The sequence below is a fragment of the Fonsecaea erecta genome (genome assembly GCF_001651985.1).
Source record: "Fonsecaea erecta strain CBS 125763 chromosome Unknown Scaff1, whole genome shotgun sequence".
In the NCBI taxonomy this organism is placed as follows: domain Eukaryota; kingdom Fungi; phylum Ascomycota; class Eurotiomycetes; order Chaetothyriales; family Herpotrichiellaceae; genus Fonsecaea; species Fonsecaea erecta.
In genome coordinates this window covers 2,164,149-2,185,564 of record NW_017387244.1, presented here as the reverse complement: position 1 = coordinate 2,185,564, position 21,416 = coordinate 2,164,149, and the positions used below count along the sequence as shown (strand labels likewise).

Below are 21,416 nucleotides of genomic sequence, written 5' to 3'. Positions count from 1 at the left end.
GAAAACTGTATCATTCATGGACTCCGCGGGAGCTATGAGCTATATGTATATATAATATATCTGAGTAAGTAGTTAAAAAGGGAACGAGTCTCTCCCTTCTCTCTCTCCCCCAGCACCCAGCACCCACTCACTACCACCACGAATTCGCTCCTCGCGATGACGACGAACTGCGTTCGCGCATAACTCACTCACTCATTCATCATCACCACCACCTCCACCTTCCTTCACGGTGTAGTAGACGCTCGCCTCGCCTCGGGCCATGTAGTCGAATGATTCCTCGCTGGTCGTGGTCGCAGGGGGGCTTGGGGTCTCCTCGCCGTCTCCCGCTTTCTTGCTGACACCACCCGCGCCGACTCCGAGACCTCCGGCCACGTTGTCGTTGTCGTTGTCGCCGTCATCATCCCCTGGCGTCGTCGAAGCCTGTCTCCCCTCCCACAAGATGCCGTCACCGAATCCCCAGCCGAGCCCCTTCTTCGTCCGGCGGACTTCTCCCTCCATCAGCCTCAACCCGGCGTGTGGCGCGTCTTTCCCGCTACCACCGGTAGATGTTGTTGTTGTCTTCAAGGGGAGATTTCGCTGGTGCCACTCCCCCAGGAACATGCCCTCGGGGTCACTTTCGTCTCGGGTCTTCATGAAGTCGCGCATGTCGTTGCCGTATGCCTCGTTGATGTACGCGCCCACCGTGTCTGAGAAGTTCTTGGCCCAGTGCGGCTTCCCACCCAGCTCCCGCATCAGGTATTCGAAGGCCTCGTAGTACGTGGCGTGGCAGGGTGGGTCACGGCCGTAGGGCCGATACAGCGTGGCATTCAGATAGAGCGTCGGACCGTCGGGGACGGTCGGGTCGAGATACGGTCTCACGCCGGAACGATTGGGGTTGACCTGACCGGTATGGGTGACGCGCACTTCGACGGGGCAATGCACCCAGATTCCCTTGCTGGAGATGGGAATCCGCGCCTTGGCATCGTCATGGTTGATCCACGCCGAGAGCCGAGTGATAGCCTCGGGACCCTTGTCAAGCGGCAAAGCCCATTCGTTCACAAACTGAGAGTAAAGGCAATCCATCAGCAGCCCCTCGCGCGCGGGCTGCACCGCGGACATGACAAAGCTGCCCGGTTTAAAGCCGTATTGCATGCCGAAAACGAACCATTCGATCCACGGCAGAATACGCGGGAAGGTGTTGGACAACCACAGCAGATTGTGATAGACGTAGTAGCCGAACATACCGCCGTAGAAAGTGGTGTTCGGTGGACGACTGGGGGAGTCGGTTCGTGAGCCGCGCCAAATCACAGCGCGGTCGAGGTACGGAAGCCACCAGACCCGAGTGAATTCGTCCTTGGTCCACAGGTCGGTGTTCCAGGATTCGAGAACGGAGCGCAAGGTGTGCAGCGACTGGGACCAGGAGATTTTGAAATCGGGAACCGCCTGGATGGTGATCTCGACAATAATGCCCAGAGCCCCCAGCGAGAGAAGCCCAGCCCGGAAGAGCTCTGGATTTTTGGTCGCAGAACATGTGACGAGTTGCGAGTTGGAGAGGAGGATTGTCATGGAGGTTATAGACTCGGAGATCAAGCCGTGTTTGAGACTCGAACCGTGCGTCCCAGTTGAGATGACTCCAGCGACCGACTGGACATCGATAGATCCCAGATTGGGCAACGTATAGCCGTCCTGGGCCAGTACCGTGTTCAAATCATGCAGGGATATGCCGGCCTGGATGCGATAGAGGCCAGGAGTACCATCGACCCCCTTCTCGAGGACTTGATTGAGGTGGTCGAGGTTGATCAGCCACGACGAGGTACAGGTGAGATCTGATGGCGAGTGTCCGAATCCGGTCACACAGATGCGTTTTCGACATCGCCGCGCGAGAGTGACCACTTTCTGTAACTCGGGGATTGACGCCGGCTGAAAGTACAGCTCCGGTCGCGAGAAGAATGTCTGCGCCCAGGTATGATGCAGATAGCGGGCTTTGGGGTTGAACGGGATGGAGTCATCGAGCCGGGACAGCTCGCGCTGTAGTCTCGGGTCCAGATTGACGGTGGCGGTGGGGCCCGTGGAGAGGACGGAGGTATTGGGTTTCGTCTGAGGGAGATTCGACGCCGCCCAGTCCATGGCTATCAGCACACGGCGGCACAAGGGACTTCTGGGAAGTCAATAACAAGGGACTGGTACATTCAGTTGAGGTGGTTTGATGCGACGGGCAGCGACGGGCAGAAGGAAAGAAATAGTGCCAAGCAACCTCGGAATGAATCTAGACCCCAATGACGAATCTCGTTACCTAAGCACGCTCCGATTGGACGACAATTGACGACAGCGGTTTCAAAGCCAGCACCGGGCCGAAGTCCATTGTCCGCTAAGTTCGTTGTATCAAGCACATATTCCTCCAGACGAAAATTAGCCAATCCTCTTTCTTTTAGGACATCTTGTTTGAAATCTGCCAGAACCCCTGATCATCCAAATGGTAAGATGCACATGCATGCCGTGAGCCCGACCCAACCACCCACCCACTCAGGGATCCAGGTGCTCCAAGATTCGTCCGAATAATCAATCATCCTCCAAATCCAGCCTCCGATTCCGGTCATCAACCCGCCATCATCCGTTTACAGCATGATGCCTAGTTCCTGTATCACTTCTTCAACTCGTATACACACGGGCTCGTCCCGTGAAGCTGATCTTTCGGGCTTCCATTTTCGAAAGACTGATTTAATGTTTTCCGGAGGATCACCCATCACCACATAGCAAGCAGGCAAAAGAGGTCTATCCTGAACAGAGGGAGACAGAACAGCAATTTCTTGCGCGACCTGTACAGCTGTTACAAACTCGGCAGGCTTTTTGGCTGACCCACCAACGAGGCTGTCAAACACAACAATTGTCAGCACAGCTCTTATATCGACGACGGGGGGACCAAACTTACACATAGAGCTCCCCATAGGTGTCAAGGATGTGGATATGGTTGGGATCAAGGTCCTTCTGACTGAAAGGGGCAACTTCTTCCACCAGTGCCTTGATAGGCTGTTTTGGTGGCGATGACGCCCTCAAGCCCCAGAAACCGCCGGACGATTTTGGGCGGTCGTGCTCCACACGGTATAACCTGGGAGCATGACCACGAAATTGGCTTGGCTGGTTGTGTGCTCGAGAGGCGACTCGCTTGCCCGGACGGGATGGGAAGGCTTCCCAAAAACTGGCGGGCTCTTCACCTTCTGAGACTTCTTCAATTTCACCCGTGAGCCCCATGTCCATGCCAATCAGCCTTGCACATCCCACATCTTCCGGGTTGCTGCCCTTTCCTTTCCAGAGATAGAGCTTTCCGAATTTGGCCGATATCAGAAACGGTAGTCCAGAAGATAGGCTATCAGCAGATAAATCGACCTCGTCGAAAGCAACGTGTCCAAGGTGTCGCCTGCCACACAGCATATATAGAGCTGCTGACTTGCTCCTCCGGACTATGACGATCCCACCAAGAGCCTGGAAAAATTCGGAACTCTCTTTGCCTTGCTTGACCACCTCAAGTTTAGCGTTATTCTCGCGAGCAACTTTTCGGCAAAACAGCTGAGTATCCTCTACAGCAGCCTCTGGGACCTCGTCACCACACCAGAGATAGACTTCGGCACATTTTGAGCCGCTGGGCGATTCCATTGTATGCACACACAGGTACATACAGTCTTCGAAGAGTATGTGTTCTTGTTGAGGGGGCATGGTTGCTTTCTTTCCATCGCCGGCTATTTCCCAAATCTGTTTGCCGAGAGTCTTGGACTTTTCTGCCGCTTTGTTCTGGGAGGACAAAAATGCGTGTGTGTCGAATTCGGCCTTGTCTCTCGCTTGCGGCAAAACTCCAAAGAAACTTTCGAACTGGGGCTTCACCGAGCGAGCAAACTTTGTGGGAGATGCAGGACTCCGGGAGGATGTTGCCAATTTGGTCGTTGGAGCCTCGGGCTCTGGGGGCGGCGTCAACTCGGGTGTGGCTGTTGGCTTCTGAGAAACAGAGGCAAGCTGAAGGCCAAGGTCATTGGCCCTAGATGAAGAGAGTGAGGACGGCTTCAGCGAGCTGTTCACTTCGGGCTTTGGTTCTTTGGGGGTATTGATCTTAAATTTATTCGGTGTTAGAGGTGAGTTCACTCCAGGCGGAGGCGAAAGAGGGCTGTTCTTTCTCAGGCCCTCAAAGTGGGGAGGACGCGACACAACTTGTGCACGGTCCGCCAGAACCTCGAACTTCTTCGGCGTAGAGGGCTTGGCTTGAGACGGCTGCTGAACATTCTTCGGTAGCAGTGCAGGATTCGATGTCATTTTCAGCTCCGCAGATTTGCCTGGTTTGACTGGATCGGATTCATCTGCAACGTGCGCTGATGACAGTGCAGGACTCGATACTTTTCGGAGCTCGGCTGATTTGTTGGCTACAGCTGGTTTTGGTTTTGGGTTCACTTCTGGCTCCGATATAGGCTTCGGCCCGGCTGGAGCAGCGTTTCCGACACCCTGTTCATCTGGTTTGCGCTTTTCTGATCTTGGCTGCGATGCTGAGTCGTCGGCGGCAGCCACAGCTGGCTTCTTGTCCTCAACTTCAGCCAAAGGCCTGCTGGAAATCGACTTTGGTCCGAATACCCGCAAGGGAAGGGTATTGCCTGTATCAACGATTGCTTGTCGGGACGAGACTGACGATGAAATTGTAGGAGCATCAGTGCCAGAGCTCACAACCGGCCTTTGAACAGAGGTTGTACTGGTCCTTTTTGAGGATGGCCCGCTCTGAGGTGCTCTTCTCTTCGGACCCTTCGCCCGAGCCTTTGTCATGTGGGTTAACTCTGCATTATCGTCATTCGTGTTCTCGCGTGGCCCTAATGTGGCCTCCCGGACTTGTATCGTGGCTGCACCGTTAGATGGTGCCTCACCGGAGGGTTTGGGGCTACCACTTCGCGATAAGATGCCGGCCAGTGCAGGGTTGAGGCGGGCTGCAAGCTTGCTATTTTCTGGTGCTCTCGTTTTGAGCGTCGACGCCATCACAGGGATGGCCGTAGCCGAATATGTGTCTGCTTTTGGGTGGCTGTCGTCACTGCGGGTTTCGGGCGCTGATTTGACAGGCAAGACAGTCGTCGAGATAGATTCAGACTTCTCGGGTCTGCCCGCAGGTAGTTTCTGTGCTGAGATCGGTGCTCGTCCCGCGGGTACAGGGGGATTGTGCTTCTCTGGGTCTGACTTGACAGAAACACTCTGAGGTTTTGATGAGGAAACTGCCGCCCTGACTGCTGTATCGGTTGCTTGCAAGACTTCGACCTTTTCATTGGACGGCCCAGTTTTATGCAGTGTCATACGCCTTGCCAACGCCTCAGGGACAGCCTGGGCAGGTTTTTCAAGAGGACTAGGTGCGTCCGGACGTTTTCCAATTGAACCACCCCCCGTCTTCATAGCTTCTTTCTTCTGTAAAATGCTCTCTTTGAATTCATCCACGCGCTTGGTCTTTTGTGGTCCGCCCGTGGCGGCCAGTCCTGCCTTGCCTTTGGTGATATTGTCTTTCAAGACGTCGGGAGCGACATAGTTCTGAGTTTGTGCCCTCTTCAGTTTCCCGAAGACGGCCTTGAACTCGGGCTCTGCTTCGTTATTACTTGCCGGTGCTGCTTGGCGCGACTTCAGACCGGCTCTGAAGTCGGTCTTAGGAGGCGTCTGGGGTTTCGGCTTCAAAATTGGTGGCTTCAAGTCAGAAGTGTTTGTTTGCAGGGCCTCGATCGAATCTTCTTTGTTCTCGTTAGATGCCACCGCCGCAGATTCAGGTTTGCTGTTTGAACTTGTCCCATGTGAAATAGGGGTGACGTTTCTCTTAGAAGGAACTGCCGGTTTCGCATCCTTTTTCTCGACCTTGGGCCGTTCGATTTCTGAGATGGGCGTGCCACGAGGTGCTGGTGCCTCATCTTCTGGGCCTTCCGCGGAGTCTGCTCCTTCTTCCGCTGCTGTTGTGCACGGGGCTTTCTTAACTACCGGTTCACTCAGCACGGCCGACTCCCTCAGGGGAGGTGAAATGAGAGGTTTGGGGGCCACAGCAGGCTTCGCTGGTACATTATCTGCAGCTTCGAACGATCGCTGTTGCTGTTCTTGTTTAGCACGCTGCATGTTGAGCATCCAGGCAGGTGTTTCAGATTTAGCTGGAGTAATTCTCGGAGAATCTGGTTTGTTGAGTGCACTCTCGAGCCAACTGGCTTTGGTCGGACTCCAGCGGCGAGGATCCATAGTCTTGGATGGGCTGCGAGACAAAAGCGTCTCAGTCGCTGGAGGAGTAGTTGGGCGGCCCTGTTGCTGTACTTTGGAGCCTGCATGGCCAACTTGGTTACCTTGCGCATTGGCAGTGTCAACTTCTGAGGGTACTGCAAGGACATCGTCTGTGCGGCTCAGTGGGCGGGCTTTTGTAAGAGGGATCGGTTCAGCACCATGACTCGAAACAGGCCTTGACGTTGATAGCGGAGATGACATGCCGTCCCGTACGCCTCTGACATCTCTGGATGGACCACGGCCGTGTCCAGGACTAAAGCCTGACGTCCCAGAAGCTTGAGCTGGGCGAGGTGTGGCAACCGAGTCCCCTCGCTTCAAACCTGCATTCGCTTGTACGCTCCATCTCTTACTCACACTATCTGATCGTTTCATCATCGCGCTCTCAACAAAACCGCCCAAGCCTTTGGTAGGCGAAGATGGGCGTCCGGCAGACGGCAGAATGCTGGATGTTCTTCCCAGACCGGATGACTCGGCCACAGACGAAGAGTTAAGGTCCAAAGGCGTAAAACTTGGCAGGTCCAAGGCAGGAGGCTTTGATGGCGACAAAGACACCATGGAGAGCGGTCTCGTTGGTCTGGGATCATCCTGCCTTGACAGCTGTTCCTGGTCCAGGGGCTGAGCGAAAGATGATTTCGGAGGGGACGCTGGAGGAGTCGCTTTCTCAGGATCATCCCTTGCGCGATCTGCGGGGACGCTGGAATCTTTTGACATGCCTGGGAGTCTCATGGTCCGACTCGAGAATGATGGGGCTGGCTCTGGATCAATCTCATTCTTGCGATACGCAGCTGAACCAATACCGCGATCAGCAGTCTGACGAAACCAAGAAGGGTCTTTGGCTCCTAATGAAGCCGCAATATCTTTCCTCGTCATATCATCACCATCCTTGGACGGAGCGGGACTCTGAGGGGTCAAATCGGGTATGGATGCCACAGAGAGCGGTCGGGGTCTTGAGCCCACACCCTTCGACGAAGGCCGCTGTTGCCACGATAAAGTCCCGCTCCTGGAGAGTGCGGTGGTATTAAGAATTGGGCTGGGCATTGAGGTGTTTTCGCTTGCAGGCTGAGGTGGGAGAGGTCGAGTGAAGTCGAGCCCGGAAGCCGCAGCTCGCTCCGGTCTTGGAGAGATCGAGTCGGAGCGGCCGAATGTACGAGACTGGAGGGGAGGAGGTGTGAGAGATACCGGAGGGTCGATCCCCTGCGTGGGTTTTCGAGAACTCTCTCCCGCAAGGCGCAGGGACGGCGTCGGGCCGGTTTTCGAAGGGGATAGAGACCGAGCGCGTTCTGCGAATGATCAGTATCTCCACTGGATTTTGTGATGGGACACTCTGCCAATAATACCTGCTCTTCTGGCCTGTCGCTCTTTTCTAGCCTGCAACATTTCCTCCTCCATCCTCCTTGATCGCTCGGCTTCTTCCTGGCCCTGCTTTGAGCTCAGACTGGCAATTCGGGCAAGAAACTGGTCGACCGACTCGGAGCCATCATTAGACGCGTCCATGTTGACTCTTGTGTAAGCGGTAGGCTTTCCAATCGGTAACCGTCCGTGCTAAAGGTGAAGATTATGCCGCACTCTGCATTGAGAATGAGAAGAAAGAATGGCCACCAGCTGGAGAGTGCAAAAGATAAGCGAACGAAGGCGAAATGAAGGTGTTGTAGGCCAGCGACAGGCAAGGATAGCCGGGTGAGGAAGTAGTAGTACAGCCCGCAGAATATTGTTGGATTGTATCAATTGTTGATGTTTGATGCGTGGTTGCGAGAGGCAAAGAGGAGCGGGACGCCGGGAACACGCGCGCAACACGTCTCCGCAGCCAAATCCAAAACCCAACCAACGGCTGATCTGTTTATATTCCCCCTCTTCTTCTCCGGAGCGACCTCGACCCTCGTTCCTTGTCTTCGTCTCGGACTGTCGTTGAAGCTCGACACGGCGGTGATGAGCAGGAGGTTTCAAGATGTTGGAATGGAGTAGGGCTGGTACTGCGCCTGTCCTGGTTGGCCTCTTTGGTCTGGCCGGCAAAAGGCCAATTTACGCCCTGTGCATTATTGGACCTGCCGGGGTCCCATGTGGCTTTTGCTTCGACGGTTTCAGCTGTTCGAAACTCGGGATTGCTTAGATATCTCCATAGCTTAACGGCGACTTCGCTGCATTGTGCCCCTCTTGTTCTAACCATATTTTCCGTGATGTATCAGTACAAAAACAACCGATCCCGAGCGTCCTGCACCACCCAATCCAGACCTTTCTCCAGGTTCTCGCCAGTCATTGCACTGCAAGGAACGACAACCCAACGATGGGTCAAGATGCGCTCAAGGTCAAGCAGCTGCGTGACTTCTTCCTTGGTCATCCCCCCTGCGACGTCGGTCTTGTTCAGGAAGACCAACAGACTTGCTCCGGCTAACCGCTGGTCCTGGTCAACGAGTGCACGGTTATACCGTATGCTGGCGTACCTCTTCGAGCAACAATCCCTTCAGTTCCATCTTGCAGTCATCCATTCGCAGCCGGTCTGTTGCGTCCACTACCCAGATGAGTGCGTCGGTCTTTTCAAAATAGTTTCTCCAGTATGATCTTATAGTCTTCTGGCCCCCGACATCCCAGATATTGAGTTTGTAACTGCGTGGCCATGCATTAGTCCCCCCTACGCAACAGTGTCAGAGCTGACAGTACCCCTGGAAATCAATAGTCTTGATAATGAAGCCTAGCGTCGGGCTGACAGTGTTGACATCTTCATTCATAATCTTTTTGACGATGGTCGTCTTTCCGGCGTTGTCGAGTCCTCTGGGACACAAATCAGTATCTTGCCGTCATAAGAGGATCATACACGTACAGCATCAGGATGCGCATCTCCTTATCCTTCAACCGAGCTTTGCGAAGGATGGAAAGCATGACGACGTGTTCCCCTTGCCCGTCGTCGCTTCTGGTCGTCGAACTGTGACTGCGTAGCTTCCATGCAGGAATGCCGGTATTTGTCAGCCGCAAGCCAGGGTGGATCGTTATTGGGATGCGTCAACGTGCACGGATCGACCAAGTGCTAATAAGTGTGCGTCCTCTCGTTGTAGTCCTTTGTGACTGGCTCGTTGCCATGGTTTCTCTTGACAAGTCGGTGTTGGTGTATAGCAGCCCGCCGCTTTTAGAGCCAATATGACGAGGCGATCATCACAGCAGCTGCCAATTAGCTGGAGCTGTGACAATATACAAGGAAGGTGCAGCGAAACGGTCAAGCGGCAACCAGTCAACCTTTCCTCCTTGTTGTGAAGATCAGGTCTCACTGTGATGAGACAGGGTGATCCTTCATCCTCACCTTCACCAGTCAGTATTTCGTCGGTTCCCGGACATGGCTCAGCTTTGTTCATCTGCAGCTGCTCACCTTGTGCCCTGGGTGGCCGTTAATGAACAGCGCAGGATTTCCCCACGCGCGTGTCCGACCGACGACTCTGATTCTACAGCGTCAAGCGGAGAAGGAGATCCCCTTTCTGCACCTAGTCTTGGTTCGTCATGCTGAATTCAACGTTGGCTCTTTCCATGTGCCTCACCCACCCTTCTCCAGTTCATCACTTGTTTCACCAAAACAGATCGCACATGTTAGTGACAGTCCTCGAGCAGTAGCACGTGGTCAATATCACGGTCAATATCACTCGGGAAAGGCAAGTGTGTCTCGTCTATTTAAGTCCCAGTTCATGTTCATATGTTGTAGTTGCTGGTTACCTCGTTTTGTTCGTTTAACCCCTACAGCAGTTGCTCACGCCTTGGTCCCCCTCTCCGAAAAGCACCATGGGTTTTCACCCTGATCAATATGGATGTCCTACGGCAAAGAGGAGGCCCAGTGAAGCGGCTCAAAATCACTCTCAGTTGGACTGCGATCCAGGCTGGTACCCCCTGTTGAATAAACCTGTCACCCAACAGCCTTCCTGCATGTCAAGGCAATCCACACAGAGCGGAGTGACAATTCCAAGCAGTAGGGATGCAGCACTGACAGAAATGGAGAAAACAGGCTTAACTTCAGTTGTTAAAACAAGCGGAAGAGAGACCCGAACGAAAGAACAGAGTGATACAAAGCCTTCTCCGAGTGCCAAGTCGCCCAATCCAGCGGGCGCAGTCATGACAATCCCCGGTTTCGACAAGAAGGCCTACGGTGACCCGACGCGACGAGGTCCAGGTCAGCGTTCGAATACAAGAACAGAAAGCGAACGAGACCTGAACCCTCCCTCCCGGCACAGCTCAGAGCCTGTATTGCAAGCGGAGACGGTGGTAACTTCAAACTTGAACCACATCAGATCCGAAGAAAAGTCTCGAGGTTCTCAGACTTCGCCACCTTCCCTCACCCCCTTTTTACCTTCATCTCAGATCCCTAGCACACACTCTACAGAGGTTCGCCCAGCTGACCAAGGGCTGAAAGACGACAAACTTAACGAGGACCGACGTCGCAGTTTAACAACGATAAGCAAGATGAATTCTGCTGAGAAAGCTAGGTTGTTGGGTCGCCCCGAGACCTTCGAGACTCTCAAGCAAGGGAACGAGAACGCAGATCAAGTCATCACTCGCCTTCAAGCAAAAGGTCTTCGCGAAGTGACTCGACGTATCCAGCAGAAAGATCATGGTGAGAACATTACCACCACAGGTGTCTCTATGCTCGACTTCCTCCGAAGTTGCCCCCAACCCGACTCAGAAAGATCTCAGCAGAGAGGAGCCACTTTCCCAGCAAGTCCCTTTCAAGATCCCAATCACAGCCCCCCACGGGATCAATCTACCCGAAACAGAGGTCAACTGTCTAGCTTCAACCCTCCAGAGTCAAACCAAGTTGGAAAGGCGAAGAGATGGCCGAGCATGAATAAAAAGAATCCCGCACAATGGAGCAATGCTGAAGCCTGTGAGGAACCAGAAAGCGATAATGACTCGACAAAACCCATGGCAAGTGGCTTTGGCCGACTCATCCATAGTCGAATCCCTGAAGTGGCCGAGGACGATCTTGCAGGCTGGGACGGAAACTTTCAGCCGGCGCCTCTTGAATGGGAACATCGTCCTAGCTTCAGCAAACTTTCTCCAGGGTTCATTGCAAACATCCATCAGTGGCTTGGTGCAAACACGATGAGAACCATGGCGCACAAACCTAAGGTCGAATTCTCCACTATCCCCACAGAAGAAGTCAAGAATATAGACAACCATGCTGATGGCATTGGTTTCACCTCAAAAGAGACGGTGATTGACATAAACAATGCAGAGCGCTATGGCTTCGCAATCGCCGATCTGAGGACGCTAGGTGTTTCTCACCCAGCAGACTTCGACAACGACGCAAAACTGGATCTTTCCGATCCCGACAACGCTTGTTACAAGGATGAAACCGCGCAGGTGTTCATCGATAAGCATATGGAATGCCTCGGACGCGAGGCAAAGGAGGAGAAAACCAGAATGGTGCTGCCAGTCCCAGTCGAGTCCGAGAACGATATTGCCAGCGAGCAGGAAATAACACAACGCAAAGATCCCGGCACTCCCATAGCAATGACAAACATCTACCTTCGTCCCGCCGTCAGTGCGGACATCCGCGGTATGAAAGCCATTCTGAACTGGCATATTGCCCAGGGCGTTCGTCCCTCGGAACTGTCAGAAATCACGGACGACGACATGCACCAGCGGCTTGATCTTTCAACCCAAGCTCGCCTACCATATATCGTCGCCGTGGAACGGAACCGTAAAAACACCCGCACCAAGTCTCGTAAGGCCCCGAGAGTCAATCCCAACCATCCCATCCAAAATATTGACCCTAACTACGATGGCCTCGTGAAGGATGAGCCCATCGTTGGTTGGGCTGCTGCCACAGACTGGTCAGCGTCTGATTACGTTGAAACCATCACAGCGGAACTGGAGTTGTATGTGGCGCCTGGTCACCGCAAATCAGGCGTGGGACGATGCTTGATGGACGCTCTACTGGATGCTACAGACCGCGGATACCTGAAAAAGGGCGGCTACGAATTTCGAGTTGCACCAGAGATAAAGCATCTGTACTGTGCCGGTGGTGGACGTGATTTGCACAAGTTGATATTTCAAGTGCGCAGCTTCAACAAACCCATGTCCCCGCAGCATCTTGACGGCATGCTGGGAGCATCTCAGAGACACGCTGATTTTCCGACCACTAAGAATGGCCTGGGCAGTCTCAATAAAAAGGGTTCAGGAAGGAAGTCATCTTTCGCAAGCGCTGGCAAACAAGAAAAGCGAAAGGATTACTCTGCAGCCGCAAAACTCGATGACCGCGAAGACGACTATGAAATTTGGCTAAAACAATGGCTCGAGAGACAAGGCTTCGAACAGGAAGCGCATCTGAAGAAACTCGGAACGAAGAACGGGAGATTCGTGGATGTGAGATACATGACTCGTGAGACCTGCTGGCAACCTACGGATCATCGACTTCCAGACTACTCCAAAGGTTTCTGAGGAGCCCGACACGCTGTGCAACATATGTCAGCTAATGCGGAGATACTGCGCTCGCCTTCATTCACAATTAGACGGCATCATGGGCCCTTACTTCCACCTCCTGATTCAATGGCCTGGTTTTTTTCATTCTTTGGTCAATGTTTCCAACGGCAGTTCATTGCCCCTTTTTCCGCATACAACAGACGTGAAAGGGTCTCACTTCAGCATGCACAATGTTTTCGGTTTCCTCCACCCTTCTCTCAGTCCATGCGAAGAATCAACGACGTACACATTGACACCAACAGCTGAAGGGACGGAGACGATACTGGGTAACGCGCCAGTAATCTACAGTCTCGGCTCGTCTGATCGTCAGACATGCTCAAATTGCCTCTGGGCGACGAAGAATTCCTTTTCTTTGCAGTACTCGTGCCGACATTGGACCTTTAACGCAACCACAGCAACCATGCCACAATTTGACGTTATTGAGTCGTGGCCGTCGCGAGATAGTTGCGGACTGGGAAATTCCACGAATTAGTGCTGCACAGAACCATATTGCTAAAGATCACGACGAGGTTCTGGTGATGGGCAAGAGTGGTTTCTTCATCATCGGAGGGTTTTTTGTTTCCATTCCTTAGCAATTGCTTACACTGTGCACAAGATGCACATTGTACGAACTCGATGATTAGCGAAATCACGACAGAAACTAGGCTAAGGGGACTATGATACCAGCGGAGACGGGCACAAGGGGGCGTTGATTTCAGCAATTGCATCGAACAGAGCGCTCACGTAGATTCAGAGCACACCTGACAGAAACGGTGGAGGGCTATGTAAGGGGTCGTGACGAATCCATAGCACAATCAAGGGCACATGGCTCGACTTCCATACAAAATTCAAGGGCCTGTTTGCCACATTAGACGAGACGGGGTTGTGCATTGCCAACAAATCCGCGTGAGGTCCAGGAAAGGCTGCGTTACAGGCTGTAGAACAAGAGAAGTTGTAGGATGGCCGGGGTAGTTGCTACGGCTTCGAGCCTCACCAACCGATTTGGACAAGCATTTACAGGTATGGGAAATCCAGCACACAGAAAAAGGGCAAGAAGAGCACCGAATACGGGCTGGAAGACGCTATTCCCTGTCTTTTCTCTACACTTCCCCCGTGCTTCTGTTCAATCAGGTCGCTGATCAGGGCTTCCGAAGAAAGGGTGCAACAACATCCGACTTCGACCCAAACTGCTCTGGGGAAGGTCCGCAAGCCACCGACGCAGCCCCAAACGCAATTGGATCTTGCCAAGGGCAAGAAAGGCCGATAGGGCCGGACGATTGCGGCACACCGCGCTCTAGATTCTTCTCAGAAATTTTCTCGTCTGGGCGCGGCCGGGAATGACAGGGTATGCACTTTGTCAGGGGAGATATGCTGGGAGACATACAAGTTCCTTCGTTCCACGGACACAGCCTAGGGTCATGGTAAGGAATAGTGGTGGTCTATCTGCCACGATCTCGTATCCGATATCTCACTGTATCTGCCGCCGCCGGAAGCTTGGGCCACGTCCAAGGACAATTAGGGTTCCCACCATTCTTGCCAGGCGACCCCACCGAGCCCGATGACAGGCCAAGTTTCTTGCATCAGCGGGACATTTTGCTCGGTTGAGATTTCCGAATGGTCGTCCGGCCTTCTTGGAGAATGTGAGACCGTGCTCGAGGCTACGCCTTGACCCTGCGCCTGACTGTGCCTGACAAACATCACGATGCGTCAGCATTCATCTCGCGAGCCTCAGCATTCTTTTCCGGCATCAAGCAGCGTCCCTGACCTGCAACTCGATATCGGTGGGGATGTGTTTGGTGTGACCCAAGGGATCACCAAGAGGAGGACGGAGTTCGAGATAGGCGAGGCCGGCGGCTGAACGATCGGTCAACTGGATTGTTCGGGTATGCAGGTCATCGCATCATTAAGGCGTATGATTGGCTTGCACGATCCTGCTTGATGCGCCTGATGGCATTGGGCATCAACAAACACGTTTTGGGATGTCTCTGAAGTCGCACAACGCCTGACAATGACAGCTGTCAGCGAACAAATGTATGTACCCGACCAAACAGACAATCAGGAGGTCTCGAAGGCTGTAGTTGGGGCTGAAGCATCCCCCGCAGCAACACCCTTTTATTTTCAAGGTGTAGATGCCATCCTGGGCCAGGATTGAGTTTCGGACAGGGCTCGAAATAAGGGAATAGGCTTTGTGGACAAGGAGGTCCTAAGCCCACCGGAGTTGCGCATCGCATGTTGACCCCTCGAAAACTGATAATTTGTCCATTTGTGTCGCTACAGACTCCTGGATAGCGCCAGATCAGGGCGTGTTGCAGGTGGACGGACAAATGATTGACAACAGCATGGTCCTTTCTGACAGGGTTTCGTGTTGGTGGCGTAATCCATGGTGTGCATGGCTAGCATGGTATCTACAGAAACTAGCAGTCTGGGGCTGGGAGACTTCGGAGCTGAAGATGGACATGCTGAAGGGGGGTAAGAGGATCGATTGTCTTGAGCAGGGGAGCTAGGAGAGGGTTGTTGATCCTGCAATTGTTTAGACCAGGATTGTGTGGGATGTGGTCAAGACAAGGCTGATCGTTGGTAAAGGCAAACAGGGTAAGAAACGGTGCAGTCAGGTATCGAGTTAGAAGTTGAAGAAAAGCCCATTGTTATGGAGAAGAGACTTCTTTCTCACTTTGCCGTCATTCTTCTCATGTCATGGGCGAAGAGTTTTCATGGGTTTCCCGTCATCATCTGTTCGCCTAAATATGCCCCCCAAGCTTTCAGGCTTCCGCTTCCCCCTTCTGGCGCCTCTAGGTCTCTAAGTTCAAACCTTAGTTAGCTGCCACTTAGCCTTCAGTGGCCCTTGGGTGGCCCTGAGTAACCCCTCGCGCACCCAACCCACACCCACACCCACACTCGAAGTGCTCCCCCCCAGCCCAGTTCTCCTCTGCCTTCTTCTCGTTGAGTTTTAGTCCTGCTTCCCGCACTTTTCCTTGGATTTCCCACTTGTCTTTCTTCTGCCTCACCCCTCCATCTTCTCGACCTCTCTTGTTCCTGCGCGCGTCTCTCTTAATATCGCAGTTCTGCTTCTGCTTTCCTGCTTCCATTGGCGCCTGCTCTTCTCGGAGTTCCTCACGTTTGCGTCTGGTCTGATCTGTGGCTTGCACTGACATTTTTGGCCCCATCTAACCACTGCGCATTTGATCCGGTATGTGCAGAAGCCCTTGATCCCCCTCTACATCCCTTTTCCAAACCTCCCTCAACCTGTGCGCAAACGCAAGAGACGGATATCGTGCAGGGGCATAGCTGCGCGTGAGAGTACACTTCCTGTCAGGTTCGCCAGGTAGATGGAAGTCGCAAAGCGAAGGTCGACGCAGCACAAAAGACGATTGAAGAGCACCACCAACTGCTCAGACGTCAACCAAAGTCGCACTAGTCACAAGAGCTAGAATCGCAAACTTGTCTAGAACCTTTGGACCATCCAACTACAGTTCACAGCTTGGTGTTGGCAAAGACCGCCCCGAAATTCACATGTCCGTGACATTTGCTGCTGTATGGCATGCGCTAACATTCACTTTCTGCTAGACTTCAGAACAACCTTCGATTCCCAAAGACTCTTTGCGATCGCTTTGTACCCTGCTGCCTTGGACATTCGCCGTTCGGGATATTCTTGTGCGACAAAAGTTGGTTGAGTTGTCAAAAAGTCCACATAATTCCTTCGATATCCTTTTCGCGGCAACCTCTCGCAAGAGACCTCTGTCCCGTCGATCTTGGTATGTGCAACTCACACCCGCGGGCCTCCTGATGACCGCGACACCCGCTACCACCGCTGGGTGGGAAATGGCGGGAGACCCGTCATCAAATTCGGCATGGAATCTGACTCATCTCACAGGAAGTGTACTTTAGCCTTCAAGCTCGTCATCTTGATTTTCGTCCTTCAATATGTCTTTTCCTGAATACGGTCAATTCCCAAACACCCCGCAAGAGGGAGCTCCGGGTCAAGTTCCTACTCCTCAGGATGGAGCAGCTCCGGGCCAGCCAACCGACCCATCCGCTCAACAACAGATGCCATTCCCGAACCCGGAAGTAAACGCTGGAGCACAAGCTGGTGCAGGCGCGGAGGGAAAGACTACCCTCTGGTGAGTCCAGAACACAAGCCGCCCACTATCTTGGGACATGTTACTGACACTTCCGTAGGATGGGAGAATTGGAACCATGGATCGATGAGAACTTCGTCCGCAACCTCTGGTTTCAAATGGGCGAGCAAGTCAGTGTCAAGATGATCCGTGACAAGTTCTCAGGGTGAGTTGCGGCAAAGCCATCCCCCTCCCTCGCACGTCTCTGAACTCATGGTAGCAGCAACGCTGGCTATTGCTTTGTCGACTTCTCGTCCCCTCAGGCCGCGGCCAAGGCTCTCCAACTGAGTGGTCAACCCATGCCCAACTCCAGCCGCCCCTTCAAACTCAACTGGGCTTCTGGAGGCGGTCTCGCCGATCGACGCGACGACCGCGGGCCCGAGTACTCGATTTTCGTTGGCGATCTCGGCCCCGAAGTCAATGAGTACGTCTTGGTCTCGCTCTTCCAGAGCCGTTTCCCATCCTGCAAGTCGGCCAAGATCATGACCGATCCTCTCTCCGGCATGTCTCGTGGATATGGTTTTGTTCGCTTCTCGGATGAAGGCGACCAGCAGCGCGCTCTTAGTGAGATGCAGGGCGTCTACTGCGGCAACCGTCCCATGCGCATTTCTACGGCAACCCCTAAGAACAAAGGCGGACCGATGGGGAACATGGGGATGGGTATGCCTGGTGGCGGCCCTATGGGCTACCCACCCATGGGCCAACAACCTATGCCCTTCTACGGTGGCGGTCAGCAACAGCCACAACCCATGAATCAGTTTACCGACCCCAACAATACCACGGTCTTTGTGGGAGGTCTCTCTGGATACGTCACCGAGGATGAGCTGCGCTCTTTCTTCCAGGGCTTCGGGGAGATCACCTACGTCAAGATTCCACCGGGCAAGGGCTGCGGTTTTGTGCAATTTGTTCAACGCCACGCTGCCGAAATGGCCATCAACCAAATGCAAGGCTATCCGATCGGCAACTCGCGAGTCCGTCTGAGCTGGGGACGTAGCCAGAACAATTCTGGTCCAGCGGGCACGCCCTACCGCCCTGCGCCGCCGCCTCCGATCTACCCTTCGATGGGCATGCCTCCTGCTCACTCATACGGCAATTTCGCGCCTATGAAGGTTGGTCACAGTCCTGTGCCCACTCCACCCATGGGGCGATACTGACCTCAGGCAGTGAAACCCTTTTGACAAACTCGGCGCAGCAGGCGTTTCGTCCATGGGCATGCTTTTTTCCTGGTGGGCAGCGGAAAAAGCAACGTTTTCATTTGTCAAGTCATTGAAAGCAGCGCGCAAAATCGAAATCTTAGCGTCATCATCGTTGGTATGGGAGGGTGTTTGTCCAAGAGCAACAGAAAAGTTTCTTTCATTTCACATTTGCGATGACCCCTGACCACCGACTGTCTTTCGTCAACGGCAGCCGGCTGTGTACAACACGATCGAACAAACTTGGCATTCGCTTTTTGGTTGAGAGTGAGATACGATACCAACGAAAACGAGACATTAGCATGTGCTTGGGAAGCACTCACGGCAAGGGAGCGGAAGCATGGACGGATCGTCGCAAAAACGGCACCCGGGGGTGGTGATGACACTCAGTTGACAGAAATGGGCTCTTTCTTTCCTTTTTTCCCCTCTCTGTTTCTCTCTTTTCTTTCAGTCTCTCTCATCTGGGCCAAGAGGTCCTGATGGAATCCTTGAGCCCACATGGCACAAGATCGGGGACGTATTAAGCAACGATGGACTTTGGATGAGATGAGCTGGTACGAGGGAAACCATGGGTTGGTTCATAGTGAGCGGACCAATACAAGACAATCGTTGACAAGTCGGTTTCTCTGCAAGACGTTTCTATGTCCTCTGCCATCCGTCGTCTGTCCGTCTTGTGTTTCTTCCATCCACTGCTTCATGCCGCCTTTGAACTATCCTTCCTCTTTCGCGAGAGGCTGGGTTTGAGTGTCTCCCTCGACCCTCAGACCGGCCCGGTGACACCGGATATATTCTCCGCAAGCCTCGGCGCCAAGCATCTTGACCTCGGGATCTCGGCGGCTTCTCCAACTTCTCCTAAAGAGCATCCCCAGGACGAAGCCGCAGCACGTATAGCGACATGTAACGGCTGTCATATCGAAGCCGAATGAGCTTCGTTCGGTAAGTTCACGCTATAAACTATTCTGTCTTTTGATCGGATAATATCATCTAGCTATTGCGGACTGAAAAGGGGAGATTGATCCAAGGTACACACACAGGCGGACCCTTTTTTCCCCGCACCACGCGAGCATCATACCTTGCCTTGTACTCGGTACATAGAACTCTCTTCAAGAGCCCTGCCACGACTTCGGAGCCTCAACCTCTCAGAGAATCTTCAAGGCAAGGGCGCAAGCACTGTAGAGCACTTCAAACATGACGTCCAGGCCAATCCGTATCGCAGGTAAGCTAATCCCCCTCTCCATTCCCGGTCCCTATCCTTTCCTATCCTATCCTGAACCGTTCACCATCTAACATTCTCTCTCTGAGCCTTGTCATAAAGGCGCGTCCGGTTCCGTTTCCGACCGCCGCCATGCCATGGCTGCATTTGCAAAGGCTTACCCTACCGACCCGGTGGACGTCATCATCTCGGACTACATGTCGGAGGTGAACATGACGGTCGGGGCGGCTAGGAAGGTCGACTCGACCCAGTTGGCGGCGGACGTAGGCAACGCCTTCCTCGGCGCCGGCGCGGGCCCAGCGTTTGAAAGCTCGTTCCTCGAGGCCCTGGAGCCGGCGCTGGAAGACCTGGGCAGGTACGGGATCAAGGTGGCCGCCAACGCCGGGAACGCCGACGTGCAGGGCCTGTACAAGATCGTGGTCGACATGGTCCGGAAGAAGGGCCTGGAGGGCAAGATCAAGGTCGCGTGGATCTCGGGCGACGAGGTCTTGCCGGCCATCAACGAGGGGCTCAAGAACGGGAGCTCCAAGTTCAAAAACATCTACACGGGCCAGGTGCTGGAGAGCTGGGAGTTCGAGCCCATCTACGCCCACGCCTATCTGGGTGGCATGGGCATTGCCGAGGCGTTCCGCCAGGGCGCGCAGATTGTCATCTGCGGCCGGGTCGCGGATGCGTCTCCCGTCATCGGCGCCGCGGCGTGGTTTCACCGGTGGACGCGAGAGAACCTGGATCAGCTGGCCAATGCCTTCGTCGCGGGCCATATGATCGAGTGCTCGACCTACGTCACGGGCGGCAATTTCACGGGGTTCAAGAGCCTCGAGGCCGGGGGGCGCTGGGTCGACATTGGGTTCCCGATCGCGGAGATTTCACCAGACGGGCAAGTGGTGATCACGAAACAGAAGAATTCCGCCGGCGGGATGGTGACCGTCCACACGTGCTCGTCGCAGCTGCTGTATGAGATCCAAGGGCCGTGGTACTTCAACAGCGACGTCACCGCCGTCCTGGACCAGCTCTGGTTCGAGCAGCTAGGCCCCGACCGCGTCGCATTGCACGGCGTCAAGGCCCTGCCGCCACCCCCGACGACGAAAGTCGGCATCACCGCTCGCGGCGGATTCCAGGCGGAGGTGTCATACTATCTGACTGGATTGGATATTGCCGAAAAAGCCCGGATGACCGAAGCACAACTGCGCCACAGTCTCAGGAAATACTCGGACAAGTTTACGACGCTGTCATTCAGTATCCTCGGAACTCCGGGCGTGGACGCGGACAACCAAAATGCCGCGACGTGCACATTCCGAATTTTCGTGCAAGGAAAGGAAGAGAGAGATATCTCCTCCGGCAAATTCCTTAGACCGGTGATTGACAACATCATGCAGGGCTATCCTGGTTCCACGTTCCATCTGGACTTCCGTCTGGGCATCCCCAAGCCATACTTTGAATATTATGTTACCTTGTTGGATCAGAAGAAGGTGTCGCACGTGGTACATTTCGACGGCCGAGAAACACTGGTCCCGCCACCGACGGTCACAAAGGTCTTCGCGGAGAGGCAGCCCAGTCAGCCGGCCACGCAACTCCAGGTCGACCTATCCAAATTCGGGCCGACGGAACGAGTTCCCCTGGGGTCTATTGTGAATGCTCGCTCCGGGGACAAGGGGTCGGACTGTAATTGCGGCTTCTGGGTTGCGCGGGAGGACGAATACGTGTGGCTGAAGAACCTGCTCTCCGTCGCGAACATCAAACTCCTCTTGGGCAAAGAGTACGACGAGACGAGAGTGCCCAAGCTTGAAATCGACAGGTTCGAGCTGCCGAATCTGAGAGGTGTCCATTTCTTGTTCCGCAATCTCCTGGACCGAGGTGCCACCAGTACGAGCACCGTGGACTTCCTAGGTAAGAATTGCGCCGAGTTCTTGAGAGCACGACACGTCGACGTGCCCGTTAAGTTCTTGGCCAGAGGCAGGTTGTGAATTCGGTGCCGGTTCTGCCTGGCAATCGAGCCGAGATTAACACCAAGTCCGGTGAAGATGGAAAAGCCCAATTTGAACGGGATAAAAAGGATAGATTCGATGCTTGAAACTCGCAATCCATTTGTGCTTGTCCATGCAGATTCTGGTTCTGTCAACCTTCCGTGTCCATCGTTCGTCTCCCGGAACTAGATGCTTTCTCGCCGTCAGAGCTTTGGCGCTCTGGTACGAAGAGAGACGAACCACTCACTACCTT

General features: G+C 54.0%; 6 protein-coding genes across 6 annotated transcripts; 3 read left to right on the top strand and 3 right to left on the bottom strand.

Moving 5' to 3' along the window:
* Positions 1-192: 192 nt before the first annotated feature.
* AYL99_00763 (D-arabinono-1,4-lactone oxidase) lies at positions 193-2,106 on the bottom strand (the record flags this gene model as incomplete). The annotated part of the gene is made up of 1 exon (XM_018832279.1): positions 193-2,106. The coding sequence occupies one exon, from the start codon at positions 2,104-2,106 to the stop codon at positions 193-195; it is 1,914 nt and encodes a 637-aa protein (XP_018698158.1).
* Positions 2,107-2,594: 488 nt separating this feature from the next.
* AYL99_00762 (hypothetical protein) lies at positions 2,595-7,737 on the bottom strand (the record flags this gene model as incomplete). Its single annotated transcript, XM_018832278.1, has 3 exons — positions 2,595-2,847; positions 2,909-7,523; positions 7,581-7,737. The coding sequence occupies 3 exons, from the start codon at positions 7,735-7,737 to the stop codon at positions 2,595-2,597; spliced, it is 5,025 nt and encodes a 1,674-aa protein (XP_018698157.1).
* A 685-nt stretch (positions 7,738-8,422) lies between these two features.
* On the bottom strand, positions 8,423-9,117 carry AYL99_00761 (hypothetical protein; the record flags this gene model as incomplete). The annotated part of the gene is made up of 4 exons (XM_018832277.1): positions 8,423-8,635; positions 8,682-8,844; positions 8,899-9,009; positions 9,059-9,117. The coding sequence occupies 4 exons, from the start codon at positions 9,115-9,117 to the stop codon at positions 8,423-8,425; spliced, it is 546 nt and encodes a 181-aa protein (XP_018698156.1).
* A 1,212-nt stretch (positions 9,118-10,329) lies between these two features.
* On the top strand, positions 10,330-12,657 carry AYL99_00760 (hypothetical protein; the record flags this gene model as incomplete). The annotated part of the gene is made up of 1 exon (XM_018832276.1): positions 10,330-12,657. One exon carries the CDS (start codon positions 10,330-10,332, stop codon positions 12,655-12,657), a length of 2,328 nt encoding a protein of 775 aa, XP_018698155.1.
* A 3,942-nt stretch (positions 12,658-16,599) lies between these two features.
* Positions 16,600-17,960, top strand: AYL99_00759 (hypothetical protein; the record flags this gene model as incomplete). The annotated part of the gene is made up of 4 exons (XM_018832275.1): positions 16,600-16,796; positions 16,855-16,959; positions 17,014-17,902; positions 17,958-17,960. 4 exons carry the CDS (start codon positions 16,600-16,602, stop codon positions 17,958-17,960), a joined length of 1,194 nt encoding a protein of 397 aa, XP_018698154.1.
* Positions 17,961-19,336: 1,376 nt separating this feature from the next.
* Positions 19,337-21,163, top strand: AYL99_00758 (hypothetical protein; the record flags this gene model as incomplete). The annotated part of the gene is made up of 1 exon (XM_018832274.1): positions 19,337-21,163. One exon carries the CDS (start codon positions 19,337-19,339, stop codon positions 21,161-21,163), a length of 1,827 nt encoding a protein of 608 aa, XP_018698153.1.
* Between the last annotated feature and the right edge of the window lie 253 nt (positions 21,164-21,416).